Source organism: Abramis brama (genome assembly GCF_963993115.1).
Source record: "Abramis brama genome assembly, chromosome: 20".
NCBI classification, from domain to species: Eukaryota; Metazoa; Chordata; class Actinopteri; order Cypriniformes; family Leuciscidae; genus Abramis; species Abramis brama.
The window spans coordinates 13,150,929-13,178,298 of NC_139982.1; the positions used below are offsets into that span (position 1 = coordinate 13,150,929).

General features: G+C 37.4%; 2 protein-coding genes across 3 annotated transcripts; one reads left to right on the top strand and one right to left on the bottom strand.

Annotated features, from left to right (window-relative positions):
• irf7 (interferon regulatory factor 7) lies at positions 1–6,466 on the top strand. 2 transcript variants are annotated; one of them, XM_084095897.1, is made up of 9 exons: positions 1–115; positions 995–1,151; positions 1,456–1,624; positions 1,703–1,803; positions 2,384–2,432; positions 3,477–3,611; positions 3,901–4,290; positions 5,374–5,489; positions 5,573–6,466. In XM_084095897.1, exons 1-9 carry the CDS (start codon positions 108–110, stop codon positions 5,717–5,719), a joined length of 1,272 nt encoding a protein of 423 aa, XP_083952023.1. In that variant the 5' UTR covers positions 1–107; the 3' UTR covers positions 5,720–6,466. The 2 variants fall into 2 exon arrangements, with proteins under 2 accessions (XP_083952023.1, XP_083952022.1); XM_084095896.1 differs by having other exon boundaries at positions 20–115; positions 992–1,151.
• phrf1 (PHD and ring finger domains 1) lies at positions 6,410–27,336 on the bottom strand. Its single transcript, XM_084095895.1, has 18 exons — positions 27,240–27,336; positions 26,564–26,702; positions 25,902–26,030; positions 22,683–22,870; positions 21,324–21,407; positions 20,743–20,873; positions 19,132–19,223; positions 18,873–19,030; positions 18,403–18,535; positions 16,493–16,611; positions 16,079–16,272; positions 15,859–15,981; positions 15,569–15,714; positions 9,929–13,060; positions 9,720–9,796; positions 8,223–8,342; positions 7,988–8,116; positions 6,410–7,788 (listed from the first exon to the last, which is right to left on the bottom strand). The coding sequence occupies exons 2-18, from the start codon at positions 26,655–26,657 to the stop codon at positions 7,630–7,632; spliced, it is 5,208 nt and encodes a 1,735-aa protein (XP_083952021.1). The 5' UTR covers positions 26,658–26,702; positions 27,240–27,336; the 3' UTR covers positions 6,410–7,629.
• Between the last annotated feature and the right edge of the window lie 34 nt (positions 27,337–27,370).

Consider the following 27,370-nt stretch of genomic DNA (forward strand, 5'->3'; position numbering starts at 1 on the left):
TGTGCCTGTGTGACGCTTCACGGACACGGTATAAAACACAACACACACACCAAACCGATGTAAACTACGTGGTAGAAAAACTTCGTCAGGACCTAAACATAGCAGCGATGCAGAGGTAAGATGATGATATTATGATCATTATTATGAAATATAGGCTGTGTCTCAAAACCTAGTGCACGAGCACGACCCAATACGCGTTTCGGCTTTCACTAGCGTTTAAACCTGAGCGTCGCTCGCGTTTGACGCATGTGTTCATGTATGTGTCAGTGAACACGTTCCTGGATCCTGGAGCTACATTTCCATCAACCAATCAGATTTGAGGGACTAGTTTAAAGTTTATGCCAAGTTTACATGAGCGTAAACAAGTTTACACTTTGCTTCTACATCAGTGTTATTCATCTGTCATTTCCCTCTGATTTTAGAGATCATTTAAGGGTAGGGTTAGGATTAGGGATCGGGATTGGGCCAGGACTAAATTTTCGGATAGGAATGTTGTTCCAGGAAACATGCAATAGCCTCGTTTTGAGCTGCAGATATGAAGTGGGTACAGTTTTTGGGTTACAGATTTGCATATTAAAATTATAGATCTTTTTTTATATGCTCATATTTGCATGCTGTTTAAAAAGTGAAAGGTAATATGAAATTCTAAAAAAGAAATAGCTATTGTTGGCTATTATTTTGGACGTTTTATTTTTAGAATTTTCAATAAAATCAAAATAAAGTAGTTAATACTGTTCAAATTCAACCAAAATCCTTATATTTACATTTTATTACAGAATATAATAAACACTGCAGTGTTGCATACAGATTGTATTTGAGTTTATAAGTAAATAAATTTGAATATTTATTAATTAAAAAAGAGTTCAACCTGTAAATAATTGCTTATCAATGTAAACTTTAGCTAACAAAATTAAGTACATTCAGCTGTCTGACATACAATGACGTCACTAAGCACATCTCTTTTTGATCTCCCCATTGATTTTTTTTTAAGCAGCATGATGGGCAAACCTCAGTTCGGCCCGTGGCTTATAGAGCAGGTGGAAAGTGGGAAGTATGAGGGATTGCGCATGATAGGCAACGATACATTTCGGATCCCTTGGAAACACAACTCTAGAAGAGACCTTGGGGACGAGGATGTTAAAATATTTAAGGTAACTTCCTCCTTTCATCTCACATTTCACTTCTGCATGAACGAGGCATATAGCTGCAGTCTGAAGATTTTCAAAGGGGGTGGGGTTTTAAAAGGGGCGTGGTTTTAAAAAGGGGCGTTTTTTTAAAAAAAAGGGGGTGGTTTTTTTTAAAAAGGGGGCGGTTTTTTTTAAAAAGGGGGCGGGATTTCCTAACCATTAAGTGGAATTCATCCTAAAAGTTATTAAACTCATTTGAAACATCATTTGAATTGTAATTACACTAACTTGAAATAAATGTAACGTGTTGTATTTTTGGTCTGTTCAGGAGTGGGCTGTGGTCAGCGGGAAGATCAAGGAGAACCCTTACGACAAAGCGAAATGGAAGACAAATTTCCGTTGTGCGCTTCGTAGTCTAAAAAACTTTGAGATGTTAGAGGATCACTCCAAAGATGCGGAGGACCAACACAAAGTGTATCGCATTATCCGTCCTCAAAGTGAGTTTAATTGCTTAATCTGCTCTTGTCATGGGAAAATGAGTTGATTTTAAAGCTCTGGTTAACCTTGTTCTTCAGATTGGCTAGAGATACAGAGGGCAGAGCCAGTTCAACTTCAGCTACCATTCATTGCTGACATCTACAGCGAAGCGCATGATTACATATCTGAAGTCATGGAGGTAAGGCCCAGATTTATCACTGGCAGTAGACATAATAATATGTACATAATAAATGGAATTCATTATTTTTTAAATATGAAATATTTTTAAATATTACATGAATTATAAATTATACACTACTGGCCAAAAGTTTGAGCATCATTACTCCAGTCTTCAGTGTCACATTGTCCTTCGGAAATCATTCTAATATGTTGATTTGCTGCTCAAGAAACTTTTATTATTATTGTCAATGTTGAAAGCAGTTTTTGCTGCTTAATATTTTTGTGGAAATTCAAAATTTTTTTTGAGAGATACTTTAATTCAGCAAGGATACATTAAATTGATCAAAAGCAACATATTTTCAACAAAAAGAAACATTATTAATAATTCAGCCCCATTAGTAATTGTAAATGATTGAGCAGCAAATGATTTTTCAGAAGCATCATGTGACACTGAAGACTGGAGTAATTATGCTGATAAAGGGTAAAAAAGAAAAGAAATCATAATTATTACACATTGACCGGTAGTGTATATAAATAAAATGATTGAATTATATATTTAAAATAAATAATAAATATATATTATATTATGTCTGATACAGCAGGAATTGCTCAGCCAAGTGGAGACAATGCATCTAAATCAACATGCAGGTAAAAAATTGACCATCTACATTTATCTAATCATCGTCGGCCCAGATCCGGCCCACGTCTGGTACGCGTTGAATCCACATGAACCAGATGTGGCCCAGATCTGGGCCGACACTTTTTTGGTGTCTGGGCACTATCTTTACTACATTTAGTAGTTTTAGTGATTTAAACAAACCATGATTGGGGGGGGGGGGTACCTGGTACTTTTTTTAGTACCACCTCAGTTAAGGTTCTCAGTTAAGCGAGCCGTAGCGATACTAAAATGTGATGTGTAAACACTGCAGATCACTGATTGGTCAGAGAGAATAGTCACTGCCAGCATCACTGGATTTGCGACACCAAACCCGCTAGATTTTATAGTAAGCAACAGCCACTGCAGTATCATTTGTTCGCACAACTTTTTTTAAACAACTTGCTTTCGACCATCGCACGAAACTTGAAAAAAGAATCGTGGACAGTAGACGAGATGGTGGCGCGACTGTAACGATCAGTCTATAATCCCACCCACTTTGACTACAAATTTTGCAAATGTTACCGCACCTTTAGAATCCACACTTTTTTCCCCTCCATGTGTCACATGATGGAGTTTGGGTTCCTTGTCACTGTCGTCTTTTGGCTTGCTTATTTGGGGACACTTAATAGTCAACAACTGTGAACTGAGCTGAGCTGAATGATGACATCATTGTTTTCTACAGAGTGCCTTAATAGTTGAATTGAACTCATTTCATAATTGATGATCTTTATGAAGTTATTGAACAGAACTGAATCAACTTTAAACTGACCTCAGCTGAACAATGACACTGTTTTCTTTTTAGAGCAGCAGAATTTAATTCTGTTTGCATCATTGAATCATTATTTTCCTGTTTATCACTGTAAAGCTGCTTTGAAACAATCTGTATATAAAGCGCTATATAAATAAAGGGGACTTGATTTCACTTGACTCATTATAAACATTACATTAAATAAGTTTTGCTCCATGGCAGGAGGAAGTGAGGTAGATGAGGCTCTTACTTTGGCAGATTCATAATATACCCTTTCTATCCACAGAACCCCTTCCATGGGACACCTCATCCCAACAAAACATACAGACTCCCTCGAGGAACAACTTTGAGACGCCCTACTCAGATGATCCATGCATGCAGAACAACACACCGGCCCCAGTCCAGCAACCTGACACTAATGGTAACACAACAAGCTGTTGCAGATGCCAAAACAGTTTCATTCAACCCAATTCCATGAGAATTATACCACCCCTTTAAGGTCCACCCCAAACCTATCTGTAAGTGGGGCAAAAACGTATGATTAAGATTACAAATTCATCTGAACTTGCCACAAATTTGCCAAAACGTAAAATAGTTATGAAATGCCATGAGACTGCGTTAGCTTTATTTGAACCATTGACTGTTCATATCTAGAACATTGCATACATAGTAGTGTATCTCTAAATTGTGTTATATATTGTTACTTCTAGTGCACCAAGGAAACATTCCTGCTCTCTGGGACCTGGAGATCTCGATCAACTACAGAAGAACAGAAGTTTTGAAAACTCGCCTGTCTTCGCCACTCGTTCAGTTTCACTACCAGTGTGACCCATCTGAGCTGAAAGGAGCGCCAATACGCTTCCCGACCACCGAGGGTCTGTTCGACCACGTACAGATTCACTTCACGAAACGCATCCTCGACAGCATTCAGAGAGGCCTGCAGCTGGAGGTCAACCAGTCCGGCATCTACGGCTTCCGTCAGGACAAGTGTAAAGTCTTCGTCAGCACCAGTGACCCGTCCGAGATCCACAACCCAGAGCCCAGAAAACTGCATCAGAACAACAAGGAGCTACTGCTCAGTTTTGACAAGTTCGTAAGAGGTATAAGCGACGAGAAAGGAATATTTACAGCATACTGAATGATCTCTATAATATGTTGAATTAATATCCAATTCATTTGTAAACTACTTTAAAATGACCAAAAACATAATTTATAGCTGGTTCCACCATTTGCAACCCGGTTACCATGACTGTTCCAATGAAATATTCCTTAAAATTGTGGCATACAGGAAGTGACGTCATCATAGGGCCCTTATTGCAGCATGGAAGGAACATATGTAAAATGTTTTTTTCCCCCTCAAATTGCAGAATTGACTGCATGCATGAAGCTCAACCTTCAAACCTGTAGTACCCTCATGCTTATAGTGCAGCATAGAGTTTATCACAAACTATAAATCAGTATTTGGTCCCAAACTGGCTACTGAGTGACAGATTATGTGTAATAAATATTTGTATCATTAATCAGCTGGATAAAATCACTCTGAAAGTGATTCCAACGATATTGTTTCTCTGCTATTCTTTAATATTGAGAACGATTTTTATGACTATATCTTTATCGTTATATCTATAGTTATCATCCTTGGTGTGAACGGGCCTTTACTCATTTTGGGACTCTTTTAAAAATAGCATAAATGTTATTAAATGTAATACTTATAGACAATTAATTAAAAAAAAGAAAGATTTAAACACCTTTCACTGACCAATTGTTGAAAAAATAATAATTCAGGTCCTATTTTGTATCCTATTATGGAAGACACCACTTACAGCACAGCGGATAATATTTTAAAATATGCTACTTTAACACAATTTAGAAAGTTTAACCTATGACTTTAATATTACACATGCTAGCATTAGTAGTGACAGATTCATTTACCAAACGCTTAACAAAATGACAGCTTCACATTCATGCTTTTAAACCCTCCTGGAAACTCGCCCCCATTGACTTCCATTGTAAGTGTTTTTCCTGTTTTTACAAACTGATGGACAAGTTTCTGTTGTAACTGACAGTGTTACAAATGCTTCCTTTAGATAGATATTCAGCCAAAAATAGACCAGAACAACCTGTATTGTATTACAGCAATTGTGTTTTTCCATTCTGATTGGAATATCACGATTGTTTTTCAGATCTGATGGATTTTAAAGAGAACAGACGTGGGTCTCCGGATTATACCATCTACCTGTGCTTTGGGGAGAAGCTCCCTGATGGAAAACCACTGGAGAAAAAACTTATTACAGTCAAAGTAAGTATCTCAAAAGAGAAACACATTTAGTCTTTTTGTCTGCATTTTAAGTGTTATAACGTATCTTTTTTCCATCTCCACAGGTTGTACCTCTGATATGCCGTGAATTTCACGAAAGAGCTCAGATGGAGGGAGCGTCCTCTCTTCAAAATGATAACGTTAGCTTGCAGATCTCCCACAACAGCCTTTATGACCTTATCAATTCTTTGGGTCTGCCTTCAATGGACTAAAGTTTCTGTTTTCAGCATGAAATTACTTAGCCATCATTCATTTTTACATATATTCTCTTTGCTACTGTTACACTCATAGCACAACGCAAACCGAGAGAATTTTTCAGAGGTAATTTCCATGGGCTATTCTGAGGGTGTTTAATCTCAATGAAACTATTATTCAAATGCTCAGAAACCTTTTCTTGTTAACATTTTCTAATGAGGGATTCAGCCTCGTTTTAATATATTGTCTTCTAGTGAAGAATCTTTCACACTTTGCCCAAAGGGCTTAATTTGCTTCTTGTCTGTTGCCTTGTTTATGAATGCGATGTTTAGAAAGTGTGACATCATTAAATGGAGTCATTTTAAAAAGTAGTGGTTGACCGTTATGGGTGTGTTTATTAGATAATGCTGATACCAATATCTGTGTGGCTGATGAGACAACATGTAAAAATATCATACATATAAAGTCTAATAAACATGTATATATATATAAAATGTGATAGTTTTATTTTTATTTATTTACATTTAAGATAGTGAATAAGATGTACTCAAAATTGAAAATTCACCAATCTATAACTAAATTATACAGCAGTGCATTTCACAAATAGGAGGAATTTTGAAAGTGTCTAAACATTGTTCACTTGAGTGTGCATGAATCCTTAAATATCAGCACATTTTACGACTGTAAAAAAAAACAGGAAGCATGCCAAAGATTTTTCTTTTTATTAAATAAAGGATCTAATAAAAATATTTACACAAACAGTGGATCACGAATCATGTATTCTGTGACTGCTTGGATTCACATGATAAAGTTCACTCGGGTTAAGAGAACAGAATCCTCTCTGTCAGGAAAAGACCAACGGTTTGCCACATTTCTGCACGCTTCGCAGTCTGATACAACTGAAGTTACATGAGATCAATTCAACATTTCTCAAGCAATTAAAATGACATAATTAATGAAAAGGGTTCAGAAAATCCCAACCTTTTGAATTACACTCTTCAGCCATCATCTTTTTTCATTGAACTTTTCATTGAACCTTTAGTAATGCATAAATAAATGGTTATTTTCTAGGCTGAAAGTCATTTGTAAAAGCTGTCATTCACTAACAGAACAAAAACCAACAGCAATTAGAAAAAAAATAATTGGCAAACCCATTCATCTGGCAGGATTTATCAGGAAATCTGCTAAACAGTCACTTTTCAACTGAACAGAAAAGATCTATCATGAATGAACCTTATCGTTTTTCTATTACAACAAAACCATTCAATGAGGGTGAGGTCTACTTCAGTTTTCCTGTTTTACTTATATTAGTAAACTAAAAGATTTTAAAGAAATATGTCAACCAAATAGATTTCAGAGTCTCATAAAGACTAGATATCAGAACAATATTTTAACTCAAATAAATGCTCTTTGTAAGTTTTCGGAGAGATCACATAATGTCCCAGAGGATCTTATGCATTTACGAAATATGTGACATACCAACAAAAAATGTATGTGCTCTCCAATCTCTTTTGTTTATGATGGAACTTTGATGTTCACCAAGTATTGTGTGTGTGTGTATAAATGATTTATATTTTAGTCTGATGATTCTGATGATGCCTGACTAATGACTTAAACTTCCAGTTGGATAAGCTTAAAATAGCAAAGAAACACAACACCCTCTTGAAGACTCGTTTTAAACAATGGCAACGTAAAGATTTTTAACATATCTTGTCTAGACACACCCAGATACTTTCAAATGATCTTTACATTCAAAAGAAAACAAACAAACGTTCAAAAAGGTTCATTTGATTACTGGAAACACGACGTTGAGCCCTTAAGAGTTTCCTACGTCATTGTAGAAATGCACAGATTTAAAAACAATCAAATCTACAGTTGATTGCTAATGATACTGTCTGAAAAGGACGTAGCCGTTTTACCATTGACTTCACACTGAAGTTTGGAAGTCTTGAGGGACGTCTGCCTGTTGGTTTTCCCCAGTTTCCTCTTTCCTGTGTTTTCTTGCATGTTTATACTTATCCACGTAGGCTTTGACCAAGTTAACTACTTTCACCGGGTTGATCTCACCGCTCTTGCTATGACACACCTAGTTAATGAGGGAAAACAAGACATGAATGGGATAATTTCCACATAATAACACAATTCTTTCATAATTCATTCAAGAAATTGCCTACTGAAGAGAAGGAAAACAAAATAGTATTCGCATATGCAAATGTGTTTGGGTTTACTTGGGTGGTAAAAGAAAGTGAATATGAAAAACAGCAGCAAAAGACAACATCAGTTACCTTCTGAACGGCCTTACGCAAAATCTCTTTGTACTCTTCCTTTGTGATGTCCCTCTTCTGATAGAAGGGCTTTATTGCAAGCTTGACCTCCTCTATTGCTCGCTCTTGCATATGAAGTTTCTTCATGTACTACAGAAAGTGAAATAATATTTAAAAATTCATGACATGAATGACATGATAAATGAGTCATCGATGTGATTTTCGATGTGAAATTGTGCAGTGACGCTTTATTGACCTTCTCTTTCGGATCGGGATCCCCTTCTTTGTGGGATTTTGGTTTGCTGGATTCCTCTTGGGGAGGAAGGCTGGAGACTGTTGCTGTGAGTTTTGTATCAGCCTTAGATGAAGCTTTATCCTTTAATATGAAATAGATTCATGGGATTATTGTAGTACTGAAGTACCCATAACATCACTCAAGCTCGAAACTGCCCACAATAATAAAAATTCCCATTAACCGCTTCAAAGATCTCAACTTCCTGTGAATGACCAAAATGACCATCATAAATCTTGATAAACTTGTATTCAAGGTCACTCCTTGGGAATGAAGGATGCAACAATTTCCAAGCGTAACGTTAACTTTCATTTCTTCTGAAGTGAAGCCTTATAAGGCTGCTTTCAGTTTCTGTCACATGGGTACAATAGGAATTGCATCATCGTTGTTTTCACCATCATGAGAGAGCAAGTTGCAAATTGTGAATGTGAACGGTGACATGATGACACCCTCTGGTTTCTTAGAGCAACTACATATGAGGTGCAACAATTATGACATGCACTGGTATACACAAAAACCTGTTCTAAGAGCTCTTAAAAGGTTTCTTCAGTAAAACTCTGTTTACTAGAGTTGCTCCTGTCATGGAGAAAAGTCTTCTCAATCTTGCAAAAGTAATGCTCAAGATGTAGAGTTCCAGAAATCAAAATAAGACTTTATTGGGCAAAGCCGAGACACCTGCAGGACATCTGACCTCCTCACTCGCAACTCACACTTTAATAGCTTTAACCAATGATCTCATTTGCAGGTGCTCTCCTCCCTTTTCTCTTCCTGAAATCTCCCCAACACTTTTGCCACAGTTACTTCATTACTGGGCTATCTTCTTCTCTTTATAAGGGTGGGTGGCTGACTGCCAACCAGTCAAAAACATATTTTGATTGTCCCACAAAATAATTATTCAGTGTTTTTGCCTCATTATTTTTTATCAAGAGAACATTGATGCTGCTCTTTTGGTTCACATGGCCTTCAACAGTGCAGATGCCAACCGCAAACAACTTTAGGTAAAATCCCATTTCTCTCAGTCATGTAAGGCCATGAGGCCTTCAAAACACATCTGGTTTTTATAGTATTCAGATTACGTCATCTTCATTTATATAGCGCTTTTAACAATGTAGATTGTTCCAAAGCGGCTTTACATTGATACTAGGAAATTAATAGGAAACATCTACAATTATAGATGTTTTATAGAATAATAGGGTTTCTCCCAACGTTTTAGCAACATCCAGCACATCTACAATTGTTTTCTATAGGATAAGTAAAACATTTCATCACTCCAAACAAGCATGATACTGTAGTATGTGGAACACAAAAGAAAGTTTTTTAAAAAATGTCTGTTTTTTCTTCCAAAGACTAAAGTCATAAGTGTGAAATAACAAGGGTGAGTAAATTATGACAATTTTAATTTTGGGTGGAATCTATCCCTTTAAAACACTGGAAGAAATAAAGTATAAGACGAGTTTGTACCTGACTGGAGGTTTGTTGGGATGTAGCAGACCTTCGCGACCCTTCTTGCTTGAGTTTTAGTTTGAAGAGTGCAAGTTCTAAAAAAGCCATGGGAAAACAATCAAAACAATTTTACTAATTTTCTAAATATTTTAGTTTTATGTAGCCTGAATGCTTCAGACCAAGCCTGATGTGACTAAATGTGTAGTGCATCAAACATTTTTACTCACTGCTTAATTTCTCAGACTGGGGTTCTGCTGGTTCCTGCAAATTCCAAGTAACTCGCTTTCCCTGCGGCTTAGGCTTCGCACCAGCTGTAGCGGGTTCAGTCATTTGCTCATTCCCAGCTGGAGCCTCTGGAACGGCAGGCTTGGAGTCGACAGCTTCTGTTGAGTCGGCCACAGAGCTCTCACTCATTTCTTTCTTAATGAAGTCCAAGTTATCAATCAAGTAATCAATGCTAATATCTTCATCGGATGACATGACAGGTTCTTGTTTTATTGGGGGGTCTGGTGGTTGGAGAGGTGACACCTCCATGTCCTCCTCTAAAAGCGGCGACTGATAGGACTCAATGGGCTCCTTTTTACAGTTGGCCGGATCTATGTCAGGTGTATCCAAACTGATGACAAGAGGGTTGTCACTGCAGCTTGGTGAATCTTCATCTTCATCAAGCCATATTTGCTCGATTATCTTTTTTTGTGGCTCAACCATTTCTTGCAATTTAATTTCCTTTTTACAGTTCTCAGCGTCTATGTCAGGTGTGCCTGAACTGATGATGAGAGGGTTGTTACTGCAGATTGGGGAATCATCTTCATCAGGCCATATTTGCTCGATTTTAATCCTTTTTGGCTCAACCATTTCTTGCACTTTCATTTCATCCTGAAAGCCAGCATGTCTCTTTTCTAAATCCGCACTTTTCAAATTAATTTCATTAAGATTTGGTGATTCCTTGCTGAAGATGTTAAAAGACATCTCTTCATTTTTCATCTCTTTAACACCATCTAACTCTCCACACAGTTCCTCCTCCTTTTTGAAATCTTTCAACTCCTTGACAGCACTAATGGGCCAAGGTTCCTCTTGTTTAATTTTTTCGGACTTAAGCAGCTCAAGCGAAACATCTTCCTTGCTTTCTTTAACTCTTCTAGTCTGGTCACCATGTCTTGATGACCCAAGACCACGAGTTGTGATGTCAACCAACTGAGTCTCTTGTTTAATTGATGGTTTAACTGAAGTAGTCTCATGTTTATGTGCCCTTGCATCCCTCTCTGTCTTCACCTTTGTTGTAGACCTGACTGAACCAACAGCGGACTCATGCAACTCAGTGGACATGCAGAGCTCTGCAGACTTATGGGAGCTCCTTTCTGTGCGTCGAGAGGTCTCTGATCGATCCTCTTGCCTTTTTCGCTCTCTAGACGTTGATCTTGATTTTGACTTCTGTCTCTTTAACCTATTCTCACCCTGATCCTTTGATGTTTTCCTCCTTTCTCTGGATCTAGATCTAGAAAACGAACGAGATCGAGAGCGCCTTCTTTCTTTTGATCTCTTCTTTCGTCTTTCTCTCCCTCGGTTGTCATTCCTCTCACGACTCCCTCTTCTCCCACTTGTCTTCCTCTCTCTACTGCTGGAACTCGAGGAACCCCTCCTGTCTCTTGACCGTGGATATCTCCTCTCTTTCGATCTTGAGCGCTGCCTCTCTTTTGATTTCGAACGGGATCGCCGCCGATCCCTTGACCTTGAGCGTGACCTCCTCTTTTCTTTTGACCTTGAGTGTTTCTTTTTATGGGATTCTTTAGATGAAAGGCTTTGCGAGTTTGATGGTGATGGCTTCCTATCCATGCACCGGGACTGGTGAGGTCTTTCCATTTTTATGTTAGTAGCATTAAAGGTACCACTGACTGAAGGTAGCTCTTTACACACCCCATTTCCTTTGGATGCTTGGATTGCAAAAGACTCTTCAAGGGACTTTGATTGGGGCCTGATGGGTTGAGGTTCAGCCTCAGGCTCAGACTTCACCTCCAGCTTAACATTTTTGTCACTGCATGACGAGCTTGATCTGGAGTGCTCCTGAGCTTTCCGAAATGGACTTTCTGGAATTTCACGACTTCCAGGATCTATGCTAGCCTTGCATATAGTAGAATTATCTGAAGATCCTGAGGTAACCCAACTGTGGATTGCGTCTGAATGATGTGGTGATTGTTTGCACGGTTTGTCTCTGCAAGGATCTGGCTCCGTTTTAACTTCTGCACACATTTCCGAGTCTCTCTCCATATCGGAGTCCGCATTCACAGACTCAGATTTGATTTGATGACAGGCATCCTGATTGACTCCAACTGGCACCCGAGACTCAGTATTTTGGGTGCTAACATCAAGACCTTCACCTTCTGGCTCATTATCAGATGAATCAGACCCCGTAGGGTTAAAGGGGTCATAGACCTCACACTTCTCCTCTTTGTTCTTTTCCTCTTCGGCCTTTGTTTTTAATGACAACATCTGTTTACTTTTATTACTCTTCTTTGTTGATTCCTCCTCATTCCCAGGCAGAGTCCCTCCTGATGCAGAAAGTCGCCGAGCTTGCCATGGGTTTCTGCTAGAGTTTATACGGAAACTGACGGAAGAAGAGGACGGGCACGAGTTTGAAGAGGCACTGAGAGATGATGTACTGGAGGTGAAAGAGCTAGAAAATGAAGAAGCAGCACCAGTTCTGTCTGATCTTTGCCTCTGAGCATCCACTGTCCTGTTTTGCTGACTTGTACCCATTCCTTGCTGGTCAACGGTACGTTCCCTACCTGTATTGCCTGCTAAGCTGGTCACTGAAGACCCAGGCAAAGTACTGCTACTGCTGTCACTGCTACTATTTGCACTGGAGGTACTGTCCCTTTTAATTTTTGGTATCCTTGGCAATACAGAAACATCCACCCATACAGGCTTTGGAGGGGGCTTTCTGACAGACGTTTGTCGGGCAGTTCCCTCCTGGTCTTGATGGGGAGAGTCAGAAGAGCTATTTGACACCCTTGAGAGGGGTTGACCTCTAATCCCATTAGTGCTCAAGTGACCATTTCCAGGTCTTGGTGGATTTAAGGTGATCGGCCTGTGAAGAGCACATGGATGCAGATTGGGATGACCCAAGGGAGATGGGTGAGAGTGAGGATGATGCGGAGTGTGTATGGGTGGAGATGTGGGATTCTGTGGTGTGGAACAGGACCCATGAGAATTGTGTACTGGTGGAGGCCTCCTCAATGGGCTGGAGGAAGGACCAGCCTGTTCAGAGGGGTGGATGAGACTTGTTTCTGTGTTTGGTGTGTTTCCTGGTTCCACTGAGCCTGATTCTCCAGGGGTAGTGTTCATTGGCAAGGACAGGGACACTGAAAGGAACGAACAAACATTTGACTTTTGAAAGGATGACAGTCATGCAACATCAAGTCAATTATTGCTGAACCATCTATACAGGTGCATTTAGGAAGTACAAAAAAGATGATATATGTATATATGTGTGGCTGGACATCAACAAATTTCACGATTCAATTCACAAGCTTGCGATTAACTTTCGATTCAATAGATTACCGGTAATTGGGGCCTATCAGGTACAGTACATGGCTAATTTCCTCAAGGATTTTTTTTTTTTTTTTTTTTCAAAGGGACAGTGTAAATTAATCAACATTCAGATAGATGTAAATATACCCAAGTTAGCCCAAAGGCTAATATAATGCTGTAAACTATACAGGGAACCCAGTTGGTACATTACTATAATATTAAAGGTTAAAATTAACTGCTAGTTAATTAGCTACTTACATTATTACATTTGTGTAACATTCTTATTTTCCACTAGATATTTTCCTCTACATCTCATCAGCAATTTCAATTTTGGCATGCTCTGCAGCAGCTGACCACTAAGGAGCGAATGTACAGTGACGTGACATAACTGCCATATTGCCAACAGCTATGGCTGGCGCTGAGCCAAAGACGGACGCGTTCAGAGCTTGTCATATATCACAACTATTCAGTGTTTAACCACATAATGTTTATTTTAGGTTTCAGACATTTAAATACATATAATTTATAGCAAAACAATACATTTATAGTTTGTAAAACACATAATGGTATCTATGGAAGCAGCAATAACAATCCATTAAAATATATTTGCCGACGCATTTTATTCATATCAGATAGACACTGTAAGTAACTATAAAGTTAACTATTCTTCGCCCAGTTCACCAGCCACTTACTTTCATGTATTTCGGGAGAAACTGATGAATTCACGTTCTGTAATAAATTCAGTGCTTAATAAATAATAATAAATAATAATAAATGGCGATGCCGGCTCAACATCGTGATGTCTGTCAGCCATCGCGATGGACAATAGTATCGTCTATCGGCCCAACACTAATATAAACCTTAAATATTGTAGAACAGGTGAAGTAAAAATACAATGAATATGCAGTAGAGTTCATATATTTATCAGAATGCTCCTAAGTTTAGTTTTCTAGCTGACTAACGAGTTTTTGGACAATGAATGGCTTTGAAGTAGGGCCGGGACTCGATTAAAAAAATTAATCTAATTAATTAGAGGCTTTGTAATTAATTAATCAAAATTAATCGCATTTTAATTGCATATAAATTAGGGCTGTCAATCAATTAAAAATAATTGTGTTGAACATGTTATTGAAATAATGTTCAAATGTTCAAAGGGTGAGCACTGAAATAATTGTGCCTAGCAAATAATCAATACAATACAATTGAACATTATTAAATTATTGAACATTATTAAATTATACATTTAATATTAAACATTAAATTATAAACATTATTTACACTTGCTTTACAGGTTTTTAACATTACTTCGAAAATGCTGCAATTTAAAGTTTGAGATGTTTTTCATCTGTTTTAGAAAGTATTTTTAGACTTTTGTTTTTTCAGAATAAAACTTGTTTTACAATCTTGAGCATGTGTTATATTTTTATTAAATGTGTTTAATTAAGCCATTGCTGCAAGTCATTTGACAGTTAACAATATTTTAGTGTACAGTTAATCACAAATTCAGTCAGCATTGTCATGACTCATGTTCCAACTGCAAACTAGGTTGTAATTGAATGTACAATTGTATTATCCCATGATGAAAGGTAAGACGGTGAAACAACGTCACGATATCAACGTTGATTCAATTTGCAAAACCGAAGCATAATTCAACATTGGTTCAACGTCGACATACAATCTTTATTCACCCATATTGAAAGAAGAGACGGTGAAACAACGTCACGAAATCAACAATGAAACAACGTCACGACATCAACAGTGAAACAACGTCACGATTTCAACGTTGATTCGTTTTGCACAATCGAAACATAATCCAACATTGATTCGACCTTGGTCCCTTACGTTCACCGGTGAATCAACGTTGAAATGCCGGCTGTTTTTTTATAAGTAAATGTTTCAATCAATGATCCAGGCAGCGCCAGCGCGTTCTCGTCTCCCTCCTTCATTTTACAGTCGAATGGTGGCTAGAACGGCTCCAGGTTCAAAGGTCAATACGGAATGGATTAATCTGCGTTATTTTTTTTAACGTGTTATTTTTTCTCAGATTAATTAATCGAAATTAACGCGTTATTGTCACAGCCCTACTTTGAAGTAAATATAACATTACATGACGTTGTTCTCAAGCTGTTTTATTGACGTATTTCAAGCGAAATCGCACCACAGTTCCAGTGCATCTGAACTCAGACCACCTCCGACAGGTCGTCTCGGGTTCGGTACCCTGGTGCGCTCCCGGGTACGCATAACAGCTTTCACATTACCAATTTTTCACGCGAACAGTCTCCCGTTTCAAACTAAACTGCCAGTGTGAAAGCACCCAATGTCTCCAAAGCATGACTTACCAGGTTTGGTTGCTTTGAGGGAACCATCTCTGTTGATGACCACATCAGAACTGTCCATGAGGAGCATGCTCTGACCACTGAGGATACTCCCCAGCAGGTCTGATACAGGGGCAACATCTTCCTCCTGTGGGACACTCACACCTTGTCTGGAAACCACCACACAACCAGGATTTAAACACCCATTTAATCCTCAAACATATTTTCATTGTGATTTTCATCACCTTGAAGTAGAAATCATCTGTTTCCTCCATCGTGACCATAAAGAGTGATTCCCCCCCTCTAGTAGTTACCTGGAGAGGCCGGCAGATATGGGTCTGGCCACAGGCTGATGGGACCGCAAGGCAGAACGGGAGAGGCCACGGCGTTTAGCTTCCAGAACAGAGGATGGTGTTGGAACTTGATTCTCATCCTCCCTAACAAGATAAATTGGAAGATTAACTTAAGACACTCAAGCACTCACTACTTAAAAATTGTTGACAAATATAAAATATAAAACCAACTGAACTTCACCTATCATCAAAGGGGTCTAGGTCAAAGGGATCTCCGTACACAGAGAGGGAGGCTGCGCCGATTTCTGCCCGCATACTTCCTAAACTGTACTCTGAAGGCCGATAAACTGAGGGAATAATGGAACCAGCCTTGGGCTTCTTAATCCCTAAACTCCGTGCAATACGACCTCTCGAATTAGTTTCCTTCTTTTTGACCTGAAGCGGCAAAACATTTGTGGTTTTATCACTTTTTTGCCAGACATATAATTGTAAACTTTCACGCGTTCTTGCATAGAAGAGGTAAAGCAATACTTTTAATCAGCAAAACATTTATATTTGAGCTTTCAAAAACCCATAACAGCAACCTTTCAACAACCCAAAAATAAAGAACAAAAACTGTTGAAATTTTGTGGCTCTACATCTGCCAACAACTCACCAGTTTTCTTCTAAATTTTGTCTTCCTCCCTCTGCGTTTCCGTCTCTTCACTCCCATGCTTTTTGTTGTTTTCCCCCCAGATATTGCTGAGGATTTGCTTTTGGTTTTCCTTCTTCTAACTGGAAAGAGAATCCCATTTAGATCAGACAGAATCACACCGAACTAAACATCCAGTTTAATGAAAACTAAAACGTCTGATTACACATGGTATTATGATCCATTTCAGGTTAACCAATGACAAATGGTCAGGGGAAACAGTAAGTAGGTAGTAACACACAATCTCAAAAGAGTCTTCTGTAAACCATGTGTTATTTTAGAGTAGGGTCTCTGATTTCAACACTACTGTTCAAAAGTTTGTGGTAATTATTTTTCTTTGAAAGAAATACATTATTCAGCTAGGATGCATTAAATTGATCAAAAGTGACAGTAAAGACCTTTATAATGTTATAAAATATTTCTATTTCAAATAAATGCTGTTCTTTTGAACTTTTCATTCATCAAAAAACATTGATTAAATAAAATGCTTCCACAAAAATATTAAAAGTCCCCCCTGTGGTGAAAATCAAGTTTTTAAATGTTGTTTATATGTCTATGTGGTGTTTTTAATATGCTTTAAGACAAACCATGTGTAAATTTATAAGTCAGCACCATTGTTTGTATTTTCTCCTTAAAACTGCAGTGAAAAAAAAGCCGCGGTTTGAAATCGCTATTGTTTCTAACTTTACAAACTACCTTGTAACCAATCACATCAACGTGCCGGCGGGCTTTAGCATATCATTAACTATGACCGCTCTGAAGCAGTGGAGTCTCGAGAGATGCCAGGTTATCCCGGTATATTTTTCTGTTGATATGAAAAAGCGGGTACACTTAGCAATATAGTGGGTGTATGATGTATATTACGATTTTATGATGAACTAAATGCCTTTCTCCACTGACGTTTTGAGTTGTTCATGAGACTGATTGTTAGAAGGCAGCTGCCTGACTCTGAGATGGCGAACAGGAACATGGTTTGTGTAACATTAGCAACACACTATTAGCTGTTTGATAACATAGTCATGCAAAAGGCTAATAATATTAATTACCATTATGTGTCCTACATTGTAAAGAGCGATACCATTGTGCAGCGTTTACCTCAGTAAATGGACTGAGCGAGTGGATCTCTGAGCTGGTGTGAGTGAGTGGAGGCGGGGCTAATATGCATATTAATGGATCCGCGTATACTAAATGAAGCAACGGTGTAGAGTTACAGTACATTCAAGCTATTTTAAGGCATGAACAAGAATTTTCCACAGGAATTTTTTTTTAAATATGTAATTTTGGTGATCAAAGATGAGTTTTAAGGGATACAATTGTTAACTACAGGGGGGCTATAAGCAGCACAACTTTTTTCAACATTGATAAGAATTTTTTCTTGAACACTAAATTATCATATTAGAATGATTTCTGAAGGATCATGTGACGCTGAAGACTGGAGTAATGATGCTGAAAATTCAGCTTTGATCACAGGAATGAATTACATTTTAAAATAATATTACAATAGAGAACAGTTATTTGAATTTATATAAAATTTCACAATATTACTGTATTTGATCCAATAAATGCTGCCTCGGTGAGCATAAGAGACTTCTTTCCAAAAGCATTTAACAAATCTATACCATGCCAGAACATTTTTGTACAACAATCACCACATCACTATGTGTTGCTGCATAAAAAGTACAAAAAAACTTAAATAAATAAATAAATATATATATATATATATATATATATATATATATATATATATATATATACACACACACACAATATAACTTTTTTTTCTTCAGATTGTTTGAGTATTTTGTTTCAGATTTGACACATTTACCTAAACAAATCTTAATACCAGGTCCATACGGTGGGTCTATTTGTCTCACCTGTCTTTCGCCTCCGGCGGGTTCTGGAACGAGGGGTCAAGTCTCGCACATACACGGCTGTGCTGAGTCCAGCCACTACAGCATTGATGGTCTCATCCAACCATGTGGACTGCATCATATATCTGGGAGTAAGCTAAAACACAATACCACACAAATCAAGCACTCGCTTAGCTCACAACAACAATAGTACAGCACTGCACAAAACATTCCCAAAGTTTAATAGAGTTTGTTCAACCTCTAAACCCAACCATATGAGCAAAAGTAAGTGAATTATTTTTTGTTGTTGTTGTTCATGCTTGTTCCAGTATTTAAGTATCCCATTCACTTGTATTTGAACAAAACAACATAAACATCCAAAGTATCCAGTTGCTACAAACCAGTTAGACCTGATTCATCATCCCAGTGACATACACATCTCAGCCATGTTACACACTTGTGGTTAGAGAGCAAAGCAAAAGCATCATGCAAACCTGCGCTGCCGTGCGTGCCTGTGTGATCCGATGTCTGTTGACGTTGGCCCGAACTCTTTCGCTCTGCTGGGTCCGTGCGATCGCTCGGGTCGGTCTGGCCCGGGAACGGCTGGTGGTGGGGAGAGAGCTGCTCTCCTCCTCACTAATTTGTTCAGAACCTAAAACAATTAGATGAAAATTATGGTTATTACTACAAATATGTAACAAATCATAAATGTAATGCTAATGTAAGAAGTGGTTGTGAGAAATGAAAGATGACCTGATGTGCGGTTGGTGGCGATGCACTCTGGGCAGAACCACTCCTCTACAGGTACAGCGTCCAGAGGCGGCGTGAGACATTCCATGTGGTACCTTCCATAAAAAAGGGATAATAATACAGAATAAGTAGTCAAATGGAAATTAACCAATAAAACCGGCGTCCCCGTAAATAGGCAGGGCTAATATATATGACCGTATGTTAAAGTACTAAACAAACACAAGTTCATCCAGTCAAACACCCTAAATGTATTCAAATATAGTGGAATGAAAATGTATAAAGAGGAAAACACCTATATTTGCCATTCTTGAGCATATTATATATTACTACCATTATAATCATCATCATTATTGATACAAATGACAATAATAATATGTAGTTATATGCGCATGATATTTTGAGTGTCTTGCAGTATTTAACATTAATGGTTAATTAATTGATCCTTTTAAAATCAGAAGTAATTTTAATGAAACTTTCTTTTCTTCTGTATTGTGACGTATTTCAGAGTAAAACAGATTTTCGGAAAAGAAAAAATGTTGGTTGTTGATTGGATGAAGGCAGATCTGATTGTAAGAAAGGGGTGGAGTTTAAGTGGACCACATGACTGGAGCAGCCGGGCATACATCACCACAGAGAAGCCTGACATGGAAGAGCGAGTTACACATGTTTTGAATTTCGAGGTAAAATAAAAAGGTTTGAAGAATGAAACATGCACAAATTAATTATTCACAATAAGATCAATAACAAGCATTTGGAAAATAGGGTGACTTTTCATTGTATGCCTTTAATGATACAATTTTTTGACTATTCCTGAAAACTTAAATCCTTTTCCCTGATTTTAAAACGAGACAGTATATTTTCAATTCATCGTCTATAAAATGTTTGTCAGTGTCATTATTCAAATCCAAAACGCTGCTTAAGTAACAAATAAGCAGTTAGCACATGTACCTCTGCACTGGTCAAGAGGTCCAATCAGTCATTTGTGATCAATGGATAAGGAGATTATTTAATCATTTTATAGAGATTACTGGGGCAAACTGATCCTTTGGTAAATCAGAAACAATCTTTTGAATTAATAGATTAAAAACTCTTATACGTCTCATTTACAAAAGGCAAAAACTTCACCTGCTTATAGCTAGTGTTCCTGAAACCCTTAATTAGCTCGTTCAGGTGTGTGTGATTAGGGCTGGAGCTAAACTCTGCAGGACAGTGGATCTTAAAGGCCACATTTGCCCACCGCTGTACTAGACCTAAACCAATGTTACTGAATGTTTTTATCATCAAGTCAAATAAAAACACTTAACCTGCTTCATTTACATTAGGCTATATTCCAGGAAGGCTATAAAGTTGATTATGGACATGAAAAATAACCAAGGCAAAACACCAAAAGTCCACAAGTCATTGGTGCTCTTTGCCCAAATTAGTGTCTCAGTATGTATTACTATAGTGAATTTATATATTTATTTTATATTCATCTTTTATTTTAATATTCAAAGTACTATACAGTACCAAGTTTGGTACCATTACCATCGAGTCGCAAGTCATCAAATTAGGGACTTATGTCCAAGTCATGCGACTCAAGTCCACAACCCTGGTTTGCCATTCATTTCTTACCCAGCATCACAGCCATCACACAGCAGGAGGCGATCTTCACGGTCTCGACCCCCGCAAACCTCACAGCTGGTCTGATCCAAGTCCAGTTCCAGCTGTTCCTCGCCAGGTTTCACAGGCTTCTTAACTGCAATCTAAGCACACACAAACAAACTAATACTCTCCCATCTGCTTAACTGAGGCTGATATTATGGTATGTTCATTGTGCCCTTCAAGTGGAGTCGGAAAAATCGTAATTACGATGCCCAAGCACATGAATGACAGAGAAAAGTTATATTTAGAAAGGGGGAAAACTCATAATACACAAGTTTTACATTATAAGCGATTTGAAACACTGATCTATAAATCTACAGAGATCAGTGAGCGGGTCTAATAATCACTCAACTTTCACATTTGTGAAACCATGTTGTGATATCATGTATAAATAAGTGATAGAAATCAATATTTTTCAACATTTTGAATTCAGATGTAGTTATTTGGGTTTATTATTCACAATACATTTCTTTACTTTTACATTTCTTTACTGTATAACACAATGTCGTGGTAATAATAATCCTGATGGACAGATCTGGTATGTGACTCACTGTTTTTTTAACTTTCCCGCCATGGCACTTTCTCAGGAAAATGTTCTCAAAGACTATTCGGTCCACAGGACAGGAGTTGGCATTCTGAAAAAAATAATAAAAATAAAAACTGGCATTATTGTTTATGAACTAGGGTTATTATAGTTAACTAAAACAGTTAAAAACATTTTTGTTACTTGAAAGAAAATAAACGTTAACTGACCTAAAGAAAACAACTTCTTTAAAAACAACTTATTTTATTTCAGCTATTTTTTTAATGATGTACTAAAATGAACTAATACAAATAATTCATTGTATTAAAACTGAAATAAAAATTATATAGGCATTAAAAGAAACACTAATAAAAATGACAAAAACAAACAACAAAATTATTAAAAATGTAACAATATATATATATATATATAAATACAAACAAATCCAAATTAATTAATTCATAAAATGAAAAAATAATAATAACTCTGATAGTACGTCAATGATCATCGGGGTCCAAGCACTAATCTTGGCTAATTTGGATGATTAGTGACCCAACTCAAATGGATTTTACGATGTTGTTTTTATAGCAAAGTCCATCTTGAATCTTCACTGAAAGTTAAGGTTTGATCATAAAATGTGTGGACTTATTAAATGTGATCATAAAATGTGTGGACTTCAACATTTAAATTTAGAAGAATCACGTCATAGGATGTCACAGGACAAATTCAAATGAATGTGAAGATATCATTTGCAGCTCAAAACATTTATCTAAATCTTTTATCTTAAGGCTCTTTTCATTTTTATAATTTATTTCTATATCCGTTACCTCATAAACGTATGCTTGCAGTTTAACACATCAGTGTTTGTTTTATTATTCATTTTATTATTCGCAACAAATGTTCATTGCTGCTCCATTGCTGTATGTCACTGCAGTTTCCCGAACACGCACACAAGAAATTGGGGGGGGTTTAGGTATCCAAGTCATATTATAGGATATGTTTCTAGCCCTTAGGGTTCAAAAATCCAAACTGCCACCTTATAGTGCCAAATAGTGTTGGATATGTGTGTGTGTGCGTCCGAGTTGCAGTGCTCAATTGGGACCATTCTGCCAATTTTGGGGTCTCTACAATTTACGGTCTTTGACGCCCATACACTTTTAGGGAGGAAAAATAAGAACATCAGTACAAACACAATAGTGTTCCAGCACTTCGGTGCTTGGACCCCTAATAAAATAACAGTGTTATGAATAATATTGCATCAACCATAAAGTTGTTTCCCCAGTATTTGCATATTATGAATAATGCTGAATAACTGTAGAGAATCACCAAATATGGACGAGATCTTAATGTATGAGTTACGTAAAGGGTTTAAGCTTGTCAATCTTACCCTTGACCATTCCAGAATGCAGTCGAGACAGAAGTAGTGTTCGCAAGACTCCGGTGTGGCCACGGGCTGCTCGTGGAAGGAGTTCAGGCAGATGGGGCATTTCTCCGAGTCCTCGTCTGAGCTCAGGTCAGCTGCGTCCACAGGAGCGTTCCCTGCAGCTCCTTCCAGGACGTTCCCAGAGTCCTCATCTGAGGATACAGGATACAGTCCTCCCGTGTTTGTTTGAAGATTGTGTGGCAGGTCTTATGATTATGCATATTTTAAGGCAAAATGCAAACACATCACTCCCAACGATTAAAGGTCCACATGATCTGATATCTGCTGGAAAGCACTTTTATACGACTGATATCATATTTGATAGATAGATAGATATGCTTTTGGTTAGATTAGTTTTATTTTAGCTTGCATTTATAATGAAATTTAGTCAATAAGAAACGGAAGATGCAATCATCTTTTCTTCTGTATTGTGACGTTTATCCAAATGAAATGGCTTCTCGAAAGAGAAAAAAAAAAAAAGTAGTGTAGGACTCGATTTTGTCCATCCGGAATTGATTGATTGTTGTCGTTTGCTAATTGCTCTCACAAGTTGTCACTGTCAAGGGGAGGATTAATATATTGATGTGCATAAGGGTCAATTAAGGGCCCTTTTTTTTTTACCTTTGTAAGGGCAATTTTTATAATTCCCTTATTAAATGTATCTGTGGTGTTTTTTTTTTTATGTGAAATATTTAAATTTAACCAGTTACAATCAATCACAATGCTATAGACTGTAACCAATCAAATGTTTTTCAACATCTTTATATTGCAAAGGTGGAACAGAAGCTGCATCTGATAATGCATTTGTGTTTATTTACACAGCATGTTTAAAGGCTCCCTGAAACCAAAATATATATATTTTTAGCTTTTAGTATGAATATGTTAGCCTTAAGGTTATGAATAAGCTGGTTTGTTCCAAAACAACGACAAAATTTGCATAATTCGCACCGTGGACTTCAGCTTCTCATCACATCTTGTCCAATCAAATGCTCTCTAGAATCTAAAGCTCCGCCCCCTACGCTATAAACACCACCTGGCTAAAGCGACTGTTGACACGTCAGGATCAGTATGGGTTGGAGATGTTGTTCGGTTGCTCAAACGCTCGAGTTTTATTCTGTCTTCCAACTGTACGTTGGTTAAGAATGAAATGTCTAGAATTTATTCACACCTCTACTATTGAATCAAACGTATCATCAGCGCTCGGATTCGCTTCCAGGGAGCTGTCAAGTGCGACTTGCAGTCTGTGAGGTAAACTAAACGCTATTAGCTGCTTGGAAAGGGGGAGGAGCCATTCAATATGTCCCGCCTTAACTTCCTGTTTCAGTGGAAATTACGTCAACGCATCAAACAAAGCTGTGCGTTCCAAGGCACTTCAGTGGGCCCTATAATGCTGTTTAATGTAAATATATGTATGATTATTTCACTTGATATTAGAATAATGATTATTAATGTTGATTAACAGAACGTTTTTTGGGGAAAAAAGCACATCATATTTTGTCTACAGACAAAACAAGCCAAGAACCATTTATATACAAGTGTTCATTGCTTTCTACGGATTAGAAAATCAAAACTTCACATTGGTTATTTCAAAAGCATGAAAAACAAAACAGTTATTCAAATTGGGAATAAATTATACAAAGCAAGCAAGCAAAGAATACCAAAGCGAGTCAAGTTATGCACTTTCACAAAAACGGACGTTACAATAACTGAAGCGAAGGTACACTGTAAAATTAATCTCTTATTTGCATTTTTTCTGCACTTGTTGTTTATGATGAGAGAATTTGTGCGAATGCAGATTCAGAATTCAGTCAGTAAGCGCACACTGAACAACTCTGAATCTGACTGGACATTGCATTCATAAGTTGAACAGAAATGTGTGTGCTTGGTTATAAAGCAACACTGCATATGAAATACGATGCAACATGAGCAAATCTACTGTAAATGTAATGCCGCAATCGATACTTTTCATTCATTTTACATTGCACTTTAATCACGATCTAGCTCAATTGTGCAGGGGCATTTTTGCCCCAAGCCAGGGCTCCAGACTAACTTTTTTTATTAGGAGCGCTGTAGCCCCTGACTTAAAATTTTAGGAGCGCAAGCAGAAAATTTAGGGGCACACCTTAAATCACCTTGCAATGCAATTATTCATATTTTCCCCCCACATAACTGTATTACTGACAAATGCTTTGATAATAAATAGATTTAACGTACAGAAATTACAATGTGCAGTTTTATTTTAAGTTCGCAGGGCTCCAGACTAACATTTGAGGGCAGAAGCACTAGTTCTACAGAAAGTATTTGGTAGCACTGTGGGATGACAAAGCACTGAGCTTAATTTGAGGTGTATAGATAAAGTTAACTTTAATTATTATCATTCATAATGTCTTAATATTAATTCAAAAGCAAAATGAGTGACAAAATAGCTATTAGGGAGTGAAAATAGCCAATTAGCGTCCTCTATGTTTACAATGGTAATTTAATCTTTTTTTATTTTTTTTATAAGTGTGAGTTTTCCTACTTCTTGAAACTTTTAGTTTTATAAATAGGGACAATCTTTAAAGGATGAACAAAAAAATATTTGGTCAACACATTAAAAATAACATTTAAATATTACGCGCGGTCGCGCACTCGATTATCTCTAGGACCCTCCCCCTCCACACATTAGCCAGTTACAGTGGCCATTCCCTATTCTTCTCACACTCGTCATTATTGGCCTACTACACATTCCGGATTCATTGACGCGCCCCTTCCACGTTTAACGTAAAAAAAAATTACTGGTCGCACATGTGCGACTGGATGTAAAATTCAGTCGCACACACTCAAATTTTGGTCGCAACATGCGACCATTTGGTCGCAGTCTGGAGCCCTGCAAGCCCCCTTTAATTTCCAACTCTGATGTGCATAGACAAATCATTTGTAATAAACACTGATTGGTGTTTATTCCAATATTCCATAAAAAATAAGAATGGTAAATTTTGGTTTTATGGTGACTTTAGCACTTAAAGGTAATTAAATCAAAGACATTACTCTGGCAGGTGATTAAATCATTAAATAAATATTACAAGTGGCTTTAGAAGTCAATATTCAGTTTTTTACATTTCAATTCGTTCAATATAATTAACTTGTTAAATTGACAAGCATAAAAAAAGTCAATACAAGCATGTTGAAGTTAAATCTTACTTTCACTTTCACCCTCATCTTCCTCCTCCTCCTCCTCTCCATCAAGGACATCCTCCTCTTCGTCATCATCATCTTCCTCACTGCCTGTTTCTCTTTCCTCTGATTCCCCCTCATCTTCCGAGTTGTCCTCTGAATTGGAATGACATGCAGGAAGAGAAGTCGTGTAGAGTGAAAGAAGAAACTGAATCATTTTTTTTTATATCAAATGCAATAAAGCCTACTGTATCAAATTTCACATATTTCTAAGGCCTCTAAATTATCAACATGATGACTTTGCTGTAACACCTGTTGTAGACAATCTACTACATGCTTTCTGTCGTCTGATTGATAATTCATATATATTTTTAGCAAGTAAAAGGTCTTCTAGTATAATAATAAAAATGTCTCCCTGGAAGTCATGGCACATGTCTTTTAATGTGAATATATTTCTTTATATTGTTAGTAATATTTCAAGATGAACACTTTCTGTAACTGAACTGAAGCAACTTTACTTGATTTATCCATATATCTAGTATGATACAAAACATAAAGGTTCAATAAACGGTTTGACTATTTTTTCACATGTCAGACTTAACAGGGTTAAATAGGGGCCACATTATTTAAGGCCCACAACACATTAGGCTTCTCTGTGTTGTTCCATTTGCTGACACAAGACCACTAACCGTCATCAGAGATGATGGACATGGCAGGTCTTTTTCCTTTCCCATGGGAGACGTTCCTGTTGATCAGCTCATCCTGGCTGTCCTCCTCATCCATGGTTATGCACTGATTTAATCTAGATATTTTTCAGCACTGAACAACCTGTAGGGCACATAAGCATTATCTAATGTGAACATCCACTCCAAATGTGACCAAAATTGAAATAGTGTCACACAAACTATTAGTTTATTTTTTTCACGTCAGGCTTAAATGTCCTTTTGATTTTGTAGTTTGAGTCAGATGGTTCATTGCACATAACTCTCAATGCTTCTATTGTACGGACATGTTATTGACTCGATGCTAACAGCTAACATCAAGCCAGCTAATAAAAACACTAGCCTGCTTCATTTTACCTATACATTCCAGGACACTTATAATGAGGTTGTAAACATGAAGAACATTCAATGCAAAACACCAAAAGTCATTTTATTTAGTGAAAGTGAGCCTTGTGCACTTGCACCATAGCTAATGCTAAAGCTAACACGCTATCAGTGTTTCTTGTCCTTAGTCTAAATTTAACTCATCAGCTGTTTTTGTTATATGTACTATCCAGGCCGTATAGAGCAGATTTTATAGGCGGTAAATGCCTCATTTATTGCATTCATCTGGGAGGTTATAATATTGAGTATTTGTACCTACCCTGTAAGGTTGTGTAAGACATTATTTGTGTTTTGAAGTCCACTCGGCGTTTGTCTTTGACGGTACCGGTTGGAGAAATTACGAATCCTACTATGGCAAGGAATTGCTCATGAATATTAATACAAGTTTCG